We start from the raw sequence: 13939 nt of genomic DNA on the forward strand, positions 1-13939 counted from the left end.
GATATCTGGTTGGCAGGAGTCATGAGATTAATTTGATACTCAATGCCTTGAAGCTAAAGTTGGACACCTAAATGGATTAAGGTTTTCTAAAGAATAGCAGGGTTGCTGCTTGGTGCTTTGTCTGTTGACAACATGAAAAGAGGAATTTGGTGACCTAATGGTTCACATAACAGTGTTTGTTTCTCATCAGTGATTTGGTTGTGCAAGCATCAGGATGTTTCAGCAATCTTCTCTCCTATCTTAATGATACAGTCTACTGATAATGTAAAGCCCCCTAAATTGTCCAATAATGTGAAATGTGCAGTTTAATTAAGAAAGCAAAGTGGTAATTTCAAACTTAATGGTTTCAATTATCCTATAATTTAGATTAATGGATTTTGAATTAAGCAGTTTGTATTTGTATTCTTCAAATTAAGTTTGGCAGGAACTCAGAATTAATTTAATAGATAGACGAAAACTTACAAATTAAAACAATTATCCTTATCCTCTTCTCTGTTCTTTCTTCAAAATTGGAAAATTTGTTGTCATAACTCCAATCAAATCCAACTTAATTTGCTGGTAATTAAAAGGAATCTTTAACATGATAAATTATTTATAAGGGCCTGAGAGATAACATTTACTTGATTTAGTGTATGAATCTGGACTGATTTATTCTCATGCATCTTAAATAATTTAAATCTAAATACTTTTATCCTCTTAGACTTGTATATGGGCAGTCATGATGAGTTGATTTTTAAAAATTAGTCAAAAGTATGTCCAAGTTCGGAAAGTTGATGGAAACATGGAATCTTATACTAATGTAGTCAAGTCACACTTGCAGTTAATGTGGATCATACAAGGCAAAGCAAAACTGGGGAGGAAAGGTGAGCATCAGAAGGATAGGTCCCTTGGAAGGATGAGTTGCAGGAGAGGGAAGTTTGAAGGGAACAGAAGCTATAAGGAGAGGAGTTCACAAACCTGGAGTTGGAAAGTGAGTGTGAGGATGCAGTGGATACTTAATGCTATCAAGTATGACTGTGAAAGGGATGTGAAACAGATATGGGGTAGCCAGCAAGGACGTGGATTTAATGGGGAAAATGGATTAAAACACTTCCCCAGTGCATGAGAGAGATTTTAGAAAATCTGTTACTTATGGTTTTGACTCCAGTTGGGATTGAACATCATTGTTTTTTCCATTACAGTCAATTTACCAAGTAATGATTTCCCTACAAGTACTTTGCAAATGTAATTGCTTTCTTCAAGAAGAGAGGAGGCGACCAGGAGGAAACATGAACATGTTAACCTAACATCTGTTGAAAGGAAGGTGCTAGAATCCATTATCGAGTTTATGACAGGATATTTAGAAAATTTAATCTGTGTGGTCAGGCAGAGCCACCATGGCTTTGTGAAAGGGAAAATGTTTTAAACGTATTCATCAAGAGTTTGCAAAGAGCACACAGTTCTCTTTTTCTTGTGCAATACTCATCCCTATTGTTGAAGACAGAGAGCAGAGGCCAGGTGCTTTCTTGAGATTCTGTTGTGCATTCACTCCACTGTGGAACAGTATGGTGTCGTAATTTAAAGAGACATTAATCAGATCTAGCATGCAGTCTCAGATTGTATGTTCCCATAAATCATTTAGTTTTCCTAAATAGCTTTGACTTAATTTTGGCTAATCTTTTAATCAACACTTAGTAAACATATATTTCTAAAGGAATATTGGATAAATTAATTCAAAGCAAGTATTGCTTCTGGATAATCTTCTGTGGCATGTTTTCTGAAGCGCTGTAACTCCTATATTTTAGGAGTTGATGTTTGGGAGGATCAATCTCAGAGGCATATTATAATAATGTGATTTAAAAACAGGAAGGTTTTAACTAAAACTTATTGCATATTCAATTTCGTTGTAGTGTCATTTTTCAGTATACAGATTTGACTAGCATGACCTTTAATTTTGAGGACTACTTTTAGTTTTAAATGCAAGCTTTTAGATATGCTAATACTTTAAGGAGAGTCATCTTCTAAGAAAATTACACATTTTTTAAAAAATTGTCAGCCCTTTTCGACCTTCAGCCTTACTAAATTTAGCAATCTCGGACTAAGCCCCGCTCTCTGCAACTGGATCTTCAATTTCCTGACCCATAGGCCACAATCAGTGAAGACTGGGGACAATGTTTCATCCTCACTAACACTCTACACTGGAGCCCCCCGGGATATGTACTCGGCTCCCTACTGTACTCGCTGTATACCCATGACTGCGTCGCCAAATACCAGACTAATGCCTTTTACAAGTTCGCTGATGACACCACCATAGTCAGTTGAATCTCGGATGGCCGATGAAACAGCCTACAGATGGGAGGTGGAAGACCTGGAAAAATGGTGCACTGAGAACAACCTAGCTCTCAATGCTAACAAAACCAAGGAACTCTTTATTGACTTCAGGAGGGATGTTACTCATGATCTCCTCCCCCCCCCCCCAAACACATTAATAGCACAGAGGTGGAACAAGTGGAGAGTGTCAAGCTCCTGGGAGTGGTCATCAACAACAAGCTTTCTTGGCCTCCAAGTGGATGCACTGGGTACAAAGGCCCAACAACGTCTCCTCTTTCTCCGGCAGCTGCGGAAATTTGGCATGACGGCAAATACCCTTGCCAACTTTTATAGGTGCACCATCAAGAGCATTTTGTCTGGATGTATGACTACCTGGTACGGCAGCTGTTCCATTCAAGATCGGAGACGGTTACAGAGAGTGGTGAACTTGGCCCGCACAATCACAAAGACCAACCTCCCATCTCCCATGGTAGAATCCATCTACGCTGTCATGGAAAGCCCTCCAGCATTTTCAAAGATCCATTCCACCCTGGCAATGCTTTTCTACAACCTCGACCATTGAGGAGAAGGTACAGAAGCCTGAACACTCGCTGGTTTCGAAACAGTTTCTACCCTACTGTTGTTAGAATGTTTAGCATTCACCTGTACCTGTGTTTTTGTTTTTTCTGCTGTTTACCTATTATTTACTATCTATGCTATGTTACTGTGATCTGCCTGTATTGCTCACAAGACAAAGCTTTTCACTGTGCCACTGTACGCGTGACAATAAATTCAATTCAATTCACTTTATTAATACTGATTTAGGCTGCCAATTTCACAACTGCAACATCTGCTCGAGGAAAATATTTGTTTGTTTGCTGTACTGATGAGAATCGGTTGCTGTTGGCAGATGGATTTAAATTCTGTTGCAAAGCTTGTGGTTTATGGAAGTTGTCAGCATTAAAGGAATGCTGTGGTATTAAACACCCTCCCAGATATTGTAATTCATTTTTATAATTGTTTATTTTTATTTGTTTGAGACACACAACCTCAAGTAATCTGTTTGGGCACTTCTATCTACTACCGGTAATCTTTTACATTACATTTAGCTTTGACATGATGAATTACCTTTTGCTTTAATTGACACTAAATTTTCTAGCTTGTGCCATCAAATGGCAGTTAACCATAAATCAGTTTGTCAGGCAGCATCTGCAGAGAGTCGAGGAGAGAATCTGAAATAAAAACAGAAAAGAGTCGTAAAATTAATTGGGTCTGTGCTGTGTTTCTAGCATTTCTTTCATCTTTGATTTCCAGCATCTGGATCAGAATTATTTTATTTGTGTTTCTCCACTGTTAGGCTTGGAATGTTCTAACTGTGCATAGTTCTAACTGGCTTTCAGTAGTTTCAATAATTTTTGATGTGGAACTCCCTTTACTCATCATTTCCCACTTTCAGCCCTGTTGAAAAGTTGAGAAGTAATTGTGTATAATTTAGTACCTGTACAAGGATCATTGGAATCCGTACTGTCATTCCTTTGCTCTTATATTCTATACCTCCTGTGATAAAATGTAGATCTCGGTTAGCTTTTGTTCCCCACCCTGAATCTGTACTCCATAATTTCCAGGCTTCAAAAGCACCAATTACATTTTCCATTCAGCTTATGTTTAAGTAAAAAACATTCTATCTCTTCATACCACCTAAATTCCATCAATGTTTTTTAAAATTCTGTTTTTCATCTTCTCCACATCATTTTCCACTTCTTTTGTTCTTAACATCGTATAATTAAAGAATTATATTGGCATTCTCCTTTCCTTTGCAGTATGTGGTTTCTTTGTCTCTATCCAAAGTTAGATTTCATATAAACCAAAGGGGCCTGAACCAAGAATGGCTGGTTAATTATTTTTTACCTGGATACCATGGTGGTAGATTTGGGATTCTCCTTTAAGAACTGTTCGGTTACTTTGGGCAATGTGGCCTTCGAGTGGGTTTTCAACTCTCAAGCTATGAGCGCAGTTTCCAAAGAAGAGAGAGCACAAAGGCTGATGTTCCAAGCAAGTTATCTCTGAATCTAAATGCAATTTCTTTTTTAACCCTTGACCAATGTCAGGTGACCTATCCAAAAGCATTGCAGATGTAAGTCTCTAAGCAGTGTGTTTATTGTAGCTAGTGTCTTGATTTGCACAGTGTTCTTCCCAAAGAAGTTCAGCTATATAGGTCTAGTCAATGATCAATGTAAATTCATGTTTTGGATTAGATATTTTCATAGCAATGCAAACTCAGAACAAATGTGGAAAGCACAAGCCAGTTTTAATTAAAAATTGATTATTACACCAAGATACTACAAAGCAGAATATTGGAATATGATTAGCATCCCCAAAAACTGTATGTTTTGTATGAGAGGGTGGGTGGGAATGCAAATCAAGGAAGGAGAAGGAAGCTTTTTTCCTGTCAAAGAGTTGAAATTGACAACTTGGATCTGGAATGACCTCAACTCCAACACTGCAGATGAATTTCAAATGCGATTAAGACAATGGAACTGGCATATTTTTGAGAATTTTTTAGTCCTTGTTGTATTCTAGTAACCCCAACATAAAATTAATTCTTCACAGGAGGCTCCCAAGCACTGAGGATGTCACCTAGACAGGGGACGAAACGTTTGCAACAAAAACTTCCAGCTTGGCGAACAGAACCACAGCATAAAGTTTTATGCTCTTTATTAGGCTGTTGGCCAAGTGGGAACATTCAGCATAAATTAGATTCAAGTTACAATTTTATTATGTTTTTGGCAATTCAAAAATTTTAGAACAATTTGAAGAAGTGTCAGTGGTTTTGAGTGTATTGTGACCTGTTTTTGACTATTAATTTTGCAATTACATGACAAGTTGCTAAACATCTTCACTATGGATTTTTAAAATTTGTGAAAGGCAAACGATATGCTCATAATAATAGCTCTTGGTATTTTTGAAACGAGAATAAAGGCATAGTGAAAATTTGAAAATGCTGAGCAGGTCTGGCAATAACAATTGAGAGAGAAGCAAACACAGATAATACTGGAGAAATGCAGTCTGTCTGGCAGTGTCTGGTGAGTAAAAGAGTTAACATTTTGAGTCTGATGTGACTTTGGATTACCTATTATAAAGTCATATTGAATTCAAAATGTTAAATCTGTTTCTCTCTCCATGGATGTCACCTGATTTCCAGCATCCACAGTATTTTGCTTTTACTTGAGAAGCTGGCGTATTCACTATTTTCCATTTTTTTCACATTTGCAGTATCTTCACTACTATAATCCTATTTTATTTAAATCCAGTTCAATACTATTTGATTAATCTGAAGTATCTGTCCCTCTGCACATCTTTTACAAATTCCGCAAGCCATTATCACTGCAAAGGTTTTTTAATCAAGTTCAACCTTGACATTGAATTAGGAGAATGATAACCATTTGCGCGAGCTCCACCATGAGTGGAAGATTTTTAATTCTCAAAATCCTTTTTGACACAAAAAAATTTCTACTAAATCATACTTTCACAGGTTTCACGGGGACGTGGGGTGCTGGTGTTGGACTGGGGTGGATAAAGTCAAAATCGTATGACACCACATCATAGTCCAACAGGTTTATTTGAAATCACAAGCTTTCCAAACATTGTTCCTTTGTTAGATGAAGTCCACTTCACCCAACAAAGGAGCAGCGCACCAATTGCTCATGATTTCAAATTAAACTGTTGGACTACAACCAGATTTCAGCAGAGCTAATTTAAAAGGTTATCAATTAAGAGATTATTTCGATTTGACACAATAACTTCCAATTTAAAATTTTTTAATATCAAGCATACAACATTAGAACTATTTTGATACAGACACATTAATCCTACTGGAATAGTGTTGCAGAAGAATTTCCAGCCTTTGATAATTGGTTTGCTGGTTTAGATTTTTTAATATGTTTGGCTTTTAATTCAGGTGAAGAGTTACTGAGTTTATGTTGAGGAAATGTAGCCTTAGCTTAATGCTGCTACTGTACCACTACCAGGAGCATTTCCCAAAGTTCTATCCCCAGTTCCCTCCTCTTTTTGCATCCGGTTGCTACACCTCAGTGAGAGCCCTCAGACATGATGATCCTGGCAAGTTACTACTCGCAAACAGAGAGTATCTAATGGTGAAGTGCTATCCCTACTACTACTGCAGGAATTCACTTTTGCAATCCTGAGCAGCTTCTATCCACCCCATGCAGAAGTGAAGAATGCATTTGCATTGTGCATTATAGCCAGTAACTTCAACCAAGCTAACCTCCAGTGTGTTACTAAGATGCTATCAACACATCTCCTGCCCACTAGAGGCACAGACACCATTGACCATTGCTGCACAACTATTGAAGATGCTTACTACTTTATCTCCAGCCTGTGTTTTGGTAAATCAGACCATAAGGCCGTGCTCCTCCTTCTGGCTTACAAGCAGAAACTGAAGCGTGAGGATCTGGTACAGAAAGTCAAACAGTGCTATTCTGAGGTAATGGATGAGCTCCATCTGATAGCTTGGAGTCAGTGGATTGGTCAGTGTTCAAGAACACCGTGACCAACCTAGGTGAGCATGCCACTACCATCACAGACTTCTGCTGTAAGTGTGTAGAGGACTGCATGCCAAAGAAGTTAATCTGAGTGCTACCTAACCGGAAAGCATAGATGAACTGGAAGATCCACTCAATACTGAAGTCCAAGTCTGAGACTTACAAGTTTGGTGATCCTGACCTGTGCAGGAAATCGAGGTGCAACCTTCGCAAAGTCATCAGGGATGCAAGAGACCATACTAGACTAACCGAAATCCCTAAACTAACTACACGTACATGTTAATCATGGCAAGGCTTGCATGGTATAATGGCTACAAAGTGAAGGGCGGTAGAATCACTGGCAGCAGTGTATCCCTCCCTGATGAGCTCAATGCATTCTATGCTCATTTTGAACAGGACATTAGTGAAATGATGTCATCTGCTCCAACAGCCTCCGGTGCACCTGTACTCATAGTCATCACTGAAGATATCAGATCAGCCACCTTGAGTGAACCCAAGGAAAGGAACTGTCCTGGATGGTGTCCCAGCCATGCACTCCGATTCTACATGGACCTGCTGGCGGGAGTATTAGCAAACCTGTTTAATCTCACCTTAATCTAATCTGTGGTTCCCACCTACTACAAAAAGACCACTATTATCCTGGTGCCGAAGAAAAATCAGGCAGCATGCCTTGATGACTACCGCTTGGTGCCTCTGACATCTATCATTATGAGAAAGTGAGGACTGCAAATGCTAGAGACCAGAGTCGAGAGTGTGGTGTTGGAAAAGCACAGCCGGTCAGGCAGCATTCGAGGAGCAGGAGAGTCGATGTCTTGGACAAAAGCTCTTCATCAGGAATGAGGCTCATCATTATGAAATGATTCTAGATGTTAATAATGGCACACATAAACTCCAGCCTCCCAGATTGCCTTGATCCATTACATATTCACCTGCTGTTGCAATAGGTTCACGGCAAGTGTCATCTCCTTGGCCCCACAATCATCCCAAGAGCATCTGAATAATGAAGCCTACACCAGTCTCATTTACTCACTTTTTAGCTCCGCCTTCAATGTCATAATTCCAACTAAACACATGTCCAAACTCCAAGACCTAGGACTCTTTTTTTTTTTCCCCCCATAGACTAGATGTCCGTTTTGCTGAGGATCTTCAGGCCTGAAACAGCCAGCCTAATCTCCCAGTCACCGCCCATTTAAATTCCCCTTCCCACTCCTGCTCTGACATGTCCATCCTCTGCTTTCTCCATTGCCACAGTGAATCAGACGGCAAATTGGAGGCATAACACCTCCTCTTCTGCCAGGGCAGCCTTCAGGCCCGAAGGACTTAACATTGAGTTCTCCAATTTCAAATAATCATCCATTCCCCTGGTTTCCTTTCCAGTCCCGCCACCTCCCTTCCATTCAAACTACTGACCCTTCCTTCTAACTACTAATTGGCTTCATCCCTCCCATCGACCAACCAGGTGGTGTCCATTGCTGGTGTTCAGCTATCCCTACCTCATCGGTCTGCTACTCTTCTCTGCTCTGCTCCCCTCCCCCATCCATTCCTGAAGAAAGGAAATTCAGCATGTCCACAATGACTCTTTCCAATTTTTATAGATGCATTACAGAAAGCTTTCTATCCAGATGCATCATAGCTAGATATGTCCAAGACCAAAAGGAATTGCAAAGAGTTGTGAATAAAGCCCAATCCATTGCGCAACCAGTGTCATTTTGGTGGCACGGTGGCACAGTGGTTAGCACTGCTGCCTCACAGCGCCAGAGACCTGGGTTCAATTCCCGCCTCAGGCAACTGACTGTGTGGAGTTTGCATGTTTTCCCCATGTCTGCGTGGGTTTCCTCCGGGTGTTCCGGTTTCCCCCCACAGTCCAAAGATGTGCAGGTCAGGTGAACTGGCCATGCTAAATTGCCTGTAGTGTTAGGTAAGGGGTAAATGTAGGGGTATGGGTGGGTTGCACTGCGGCGGGTTGGTGTGGACTTATTGGGCCGAATGGCCTGTTTCCACACTGTAATCTAATCTAATCTAATCTCCTCCATCTATTCTTCCCACCTGCTTCAGGAAAGCAGCCAATATAATCAAAGACCAGTTATACCCTGTTCCATCAGACAGCAGATACAAAAGTTTGAAAGCATATACCAACTGATTTAAGAACAGCTTCTTTGCCATTGTTATCAGACTTTTGAACTGACCTCTTGCACAACACAGATGGCCTCCTTCTTCAAGGACCGCAATTTCCCCCCCGACGTGGTCGACGATGCCCTCCACCGCATCTCTTCCACTTCCTGCTCCTCCGCCCTTGAACCCCGCCCCTCCAACCGCCACCAGGACAGAACCCCACTGGTCCTCACCTACCACCCCACCAATCTCCATGTACAGCGCATCATCCGCCGTCATTTCCGCTACCTCCAAACGGACCCCACCACCAAGGATATATTTCCCTCCCCTCCCCTATCAGCATTCCGTAAAGACCACTCCCTCCGTGACTCCCTCGTCAGATCCACACCCCCCACCAACCCAACCTCCACTCCCGGCACCTTCCCCTGCAACCGCAGGAGGTGCAGGACTTGCGCCCACACCTCCCCCCTCACCTCCCTCCAAGGCCCCAAAGGAAACTTCCATATCCGCCACAGATTCACCTGCACCTCCACGCATATCATCTATTGCATCCTCTGCACCCGATGTGGCCTCCTCTATATTGGGGAGACAGGCCGGCTACTTGCGGAGCGTTTCAGAGAACACCTCTGGGACACCCGGACCAACCAACCCAACCACCCTGTAGCTCAACATTTCAATTCCCCCTCCCACTCCACCAAGGATATGCAGGTCTTTGGACTCCTCCATCGTCAGACCACAACAAAACGACGGTTGGAGGAAGAACGCCTCATCTTCCGGCTAGGAACCCTCCAACCACAAGGGATGAACTCTGATTTCACCAGTTTCCTCATTTCCCCTCCCCCCACCCTGTCTCAGTCAAATCCATCAAATTCAGCACCGCCTTCCTAACCTGAGATCTTCTTCCCGACCTCTTCGCCCCCACCCCAGTCTGACCTATCACCCTCACCTTGACCTCTTTCCACCTATCACATTTCCGACGCCCCTCTCCCAAGTCCCTCCTCCCTACCTTTTATCTTAGCCTGCTGGACAAACTTTCCCCATTCCTGAAGAAGGGCTTATGCCCGAAACGTCGATTCTCCTGTTCCCTGGATGCTGCCTGACCTGCGCTTTTCCAGCAACACATTTCCAGCTCTGATCTCCAGCATCTGCAGACCTCACTTTCTCCTCTTGCATATTAAAGTTGAGCTTTCTCTGCACCTTCTCTGTAAACTATACTCTACATTCTATTCTATTACTCTGGTGTGCTTATGCAAGGAATGCATTGCCTGGATAGCATGCAAAACAATACTTTTCACATGACAATAATGAAACAAATTAAAGCATCAGTTTTCATGTGCGTACTGACAACAACTCGAACCACCTCTTTTGATTTCTTTCAAGTAACAAGTTTGCTTACATCAGAGACAAAAACAGAAATAACTGAAAGACGTCAGCAAGTCTGGCAGCGTCTGTGGAGAGAAACCAGAATTAACCTTTCAGGTCTTAACCTTCAGGACTGATGGTAGTTAGGAAAACATTGTCTTTTATGCAGATGATGGGATGGGTGGAGGTGTTAAGGAGTAAACAATAAATGGAGATGGGGCCCAAAGAGAGAGAGCTGCAGTTGGACAAAGGAGTAAGTAATGGTCTGCGTAGGATAATCAATGTCTCCTAAAAGGCACTATTATTGGTAAACAATGGGTTGTGTGGAATAGCAAAACATGTGAGAACAGGGCCTGGTGTGTGGGGGTTGGGGTAAGGACAAGGACTTAGAAGGTGCGTCAAGCCCTAAAATTGTTGAACTTGATATTGAATCCAGAAGGCTGAAGAGTTTCCAAACCGAAAATTAAGTGTTCTTCAAACTTATGTTGAGCTTCACTGCAGCACTGCAGTGATCTTGAGAGACACATGTTGGCCAGGGAACACAGTGATGTGTTGAGGTGGCAGGCAATTGAAAGTTCAAGGACCTTTTTGCAGAAAGAACGTAGTGAGTTGGTTCTTAAACAATGACAAGAGACTATACAGGAAAGAGAGAGAGAGTTTAGTGGCATATTGTAAAGACAACAATCACTCCCTCAATGTTAGCAAAACAAAGGAGCTGCTCATTGACTTGAGGAAATGGAATGGAGTCATGGTCCTGTCTGTATTAGGGGAAGGCTGAAGGGAGGGGAGGTGAAGAATGTGTCTGGTGGTAGCATCCCATTGGAGGTGGTGGAATTATTGACTAATGATGTGGATGCTGGTGAGATGGTAGGTGAGGAAAAGGAGAAGATACCTTATCTCTGTTGTGGGCAGCAAGAGGAGGGTGAGGGTTAAAATGTGAGAGATGGGATGGACCCAACTAAGGACCTTCTCAACTATGGTGTTGAGGAAGGAGGTGGTGAGTTGCAGGTTAGGTGAATTAGCCATACTAAATTGCCCGTAGTGTTCAGGAATATGTAGACTAGGTGCATTAGTCAGAGGAAATATAGAGTAATTGGCGTAGGGGAATGGGTGTGGATGAGATACTCTTCGGAGCATCAGTGTGGACTTGTTAGGCCGAATGGCCTGTTTCCATACTGTAGGGATTCTATGATGGGCATTTTGGAGGCTCTCTTGTTAAAGTTGGCGTCATCAGAACAGATGCAACGGAGATGGATGGAGGAACTGAGAGAATGGAAAGGAATCTTTATAGAAAACGGAGTGTGAAGCTGTGTAATCAAGGTAACTGTGGGAGTTGATGGATTTGCAGGTTGGTATTAGTGGCCAGCCTATCCCCCGAAATGAAAACAAATGACAAGGAAGGTAAGGGAGAAGTAAGACATTGTCTTGGGAGGTTGAGAACTTGCATCAGTGGATGAGCACAATCTCCTACCAATTAATCATTGCAAAGGTTAACAACAATGTTTTGGTTCCTGGCGCAAACTCTGAACTGATTGCATCCCGCTTGTGGCAACTGTTTAAATGCTGAACTAACTGTTTGTTTGCAACTTTGGTTCCTGTTTGACTTTAAAGTGAGGCTCTAACCACATGTTGAGCCATCACTGCCTGTTTACAGTTCTGTAGTATGAACTGATATTGTGGCTGTCTCAGCTTGTATATTACTGATACCCTTATCCATGCATTTATTAGTTCAAGAATAGATTATCCCAAAGCACTCTTGATTGGCCTCCTGTTTTCCACTCAAATTGGTTATCCAGACCTCTGCCCAAATTCTTTCTTGCAAAGTTTTTTGCACCCTTATTATGCCTTTATTCATTGAATTAGGTTGGTTCCTGATTCAGCAGGACCTTAATCTTTAAAGGCATTGTTGTTTTTAAATCCTTCTGTGGACTTACCCCTTCCTAACTTCAGTTCCTGCAGTTCCACAATCAGCTGAGATATTTGTACTCAGCGAATTCTGACTTGATGAGCTTCCCTGAATTTAATTTTGCCATTTTAACAGCTGTTTCCTCAGTTGCCTAGACATTTGACTCTGGAATTCTTTCCCTAAGCCTCTGCCTAACTAACTTTCTTTGCCTCATAAAGCTCTCCTTTGACCAAGCTTTTGGTGATCTGCATTAAATGCTCTGTGTGAAATCTTAATGGTAAAATTCCTGTGAAACTTGTCATGATTTGGAGATGCTGGTGTTGGACTGGGGTGCACAAAGTTAAAAATCACTCAACAGGTTATTGTCAACAGGTTTAATTGGAAACACTAGCTTTCGGAGTGCTGCTCCTTCATCATCACAACCACCTGATGAAGGAGCAGTGCTCCGAAAGCTAGTGCTTCCAATTAAACCTGTTGGACTATAACCTGGTGTTGTGTGATTTTTAATTGTGAAACTTGTGATATCTTAGTATTCTGAAGGTGGTACATATATACAAGTTTTTATTCTTTTTAAGTCCTCAAATTAAAATGTTATGCAGGCTTCTGAAAAAATCTGCATCTCTGAAGAGAAAACATAATGTCTGATGTTTCAAGTGTTATGAACATCAACATCATCAGTAACGTATCCTATTGTTTTACCGAAACTAAGTACTGAAGGTGGTGGAGATCTGAAATAAAAACATTTTTAAACCATGTTTATTGATCTGCTGTTAATCCTCTTGAGTAACATCTTCATTCGATAACTTTTATGCTATGAGTTAATTTGCTAACAGTTACCTATTTTTGCATAACAGGAGATAATGTGTTGTTGGAAAAGCGCAGCAGGTCAGGCAGCATCCAAGGAACAGGAGAATCGACGTTTCGGGCATAAGCCCTTCTTCAGGAAAGGCTTACGAAGGGCTTATGCCCGAAACGTCGATTCTCCTGTTCCTTGGAAGCTGTCTGACCTGCTGCGCTTTTCCAGCAACACATTTTCAGCTCTGATCTCCAGCATCTGCAGTCCTCACTTTCTCCCATAACAGGAGATACAATGGCTGCTCTTTAATAAAATGATCTCACTGTAATTCTGTTTCTATTTTAGAGGTTACGAAGATCCTATTGAAGCAGAGATCATTGAAGATCGGATTCCATATCTGCCAGGAGTGTACAATGCGCCACTAGCTCAGCCAGAAAGGGGAAGCATGGCCAGCCTAGACCGACTTGGAAGACACTCACCATCAATAGACAGCATCCGGAAAGACCCTAGGTGGCGGGACCCTGATCTTCCAGAGGTTATTGCAATGCTCAGTCATCACCTTGACCCTGTTAAGTCAAATGCTGCTGCCTACCTGCAGCATTTGTGCTACGAAAATGACAAAATTAAAAAGGAAGTTCGGCAATTGAAGGGTATACCTATTTTGGTTGGACTTCTGGATCATCCAAAACCAGATGTCCATCGGAGAGCCTGTGGTGCTCTGAGAAATATCTCGTATGGTAAAGATCATGACAGTAAAGTTGCAATTAAGAATTGTGATGGAATTCCTGCTCTCATTCGATTGCTCAGGAAGACCAATGACATGGAAGTCAGAGAACTAATTACAGGTAACCTACAGCTAAAATTATATATTTTCTGGAATTGAACATCACATGTTGCATTCAATACAGAGAA

At 41.7% G+C, this 13939-nt stretch overlaps 1 protein-coding gene across 11 annotated transcripts in view; it reads left to right on the forward strand.

Annotated features, from left to right (window-relative positions):
• The window catches only part of arvcfb (ARVCF delta catenin family member b), a 322810-nt gene that overhangs the window by 219523 nt on the left and 89348 nt on the right, over window positions 1-13939 (forward strand). For all 11 annotated transcript variants that reach the window (XM_043715402.2, XM_043715409.2, XM_043715407.2 and 8 more), the window contains one exon: window positions 13373-13872. In XM_043715402.2, coding sequence (XP_043571337.2) covers window positions 13373-13872 — 500 coding nt within the window. The remainder of the gene's footprint in view (window positions 1-13372; window positions 13873-13939) is intronic.

The sequence above is a fragment of the Chiloscyllium plagiosum genome, unplaced genomic scaffold (assembly GCF_037043375.1).
Source record: "Chiloscyllium plagiosum isolate Xiang-an unplaced genomic scaffold, Cpla_swu_hap1 HiC_scaffold_24, whole genome shotgun sequence".
Taxonomy (NCBI): Eukaryota; Metazoa; Chordata; class Chondrichthyes; order Orectolobiformes; family Hemiscylliidae; genus Chiloscyllium; species Chiloscyllium plagiosum.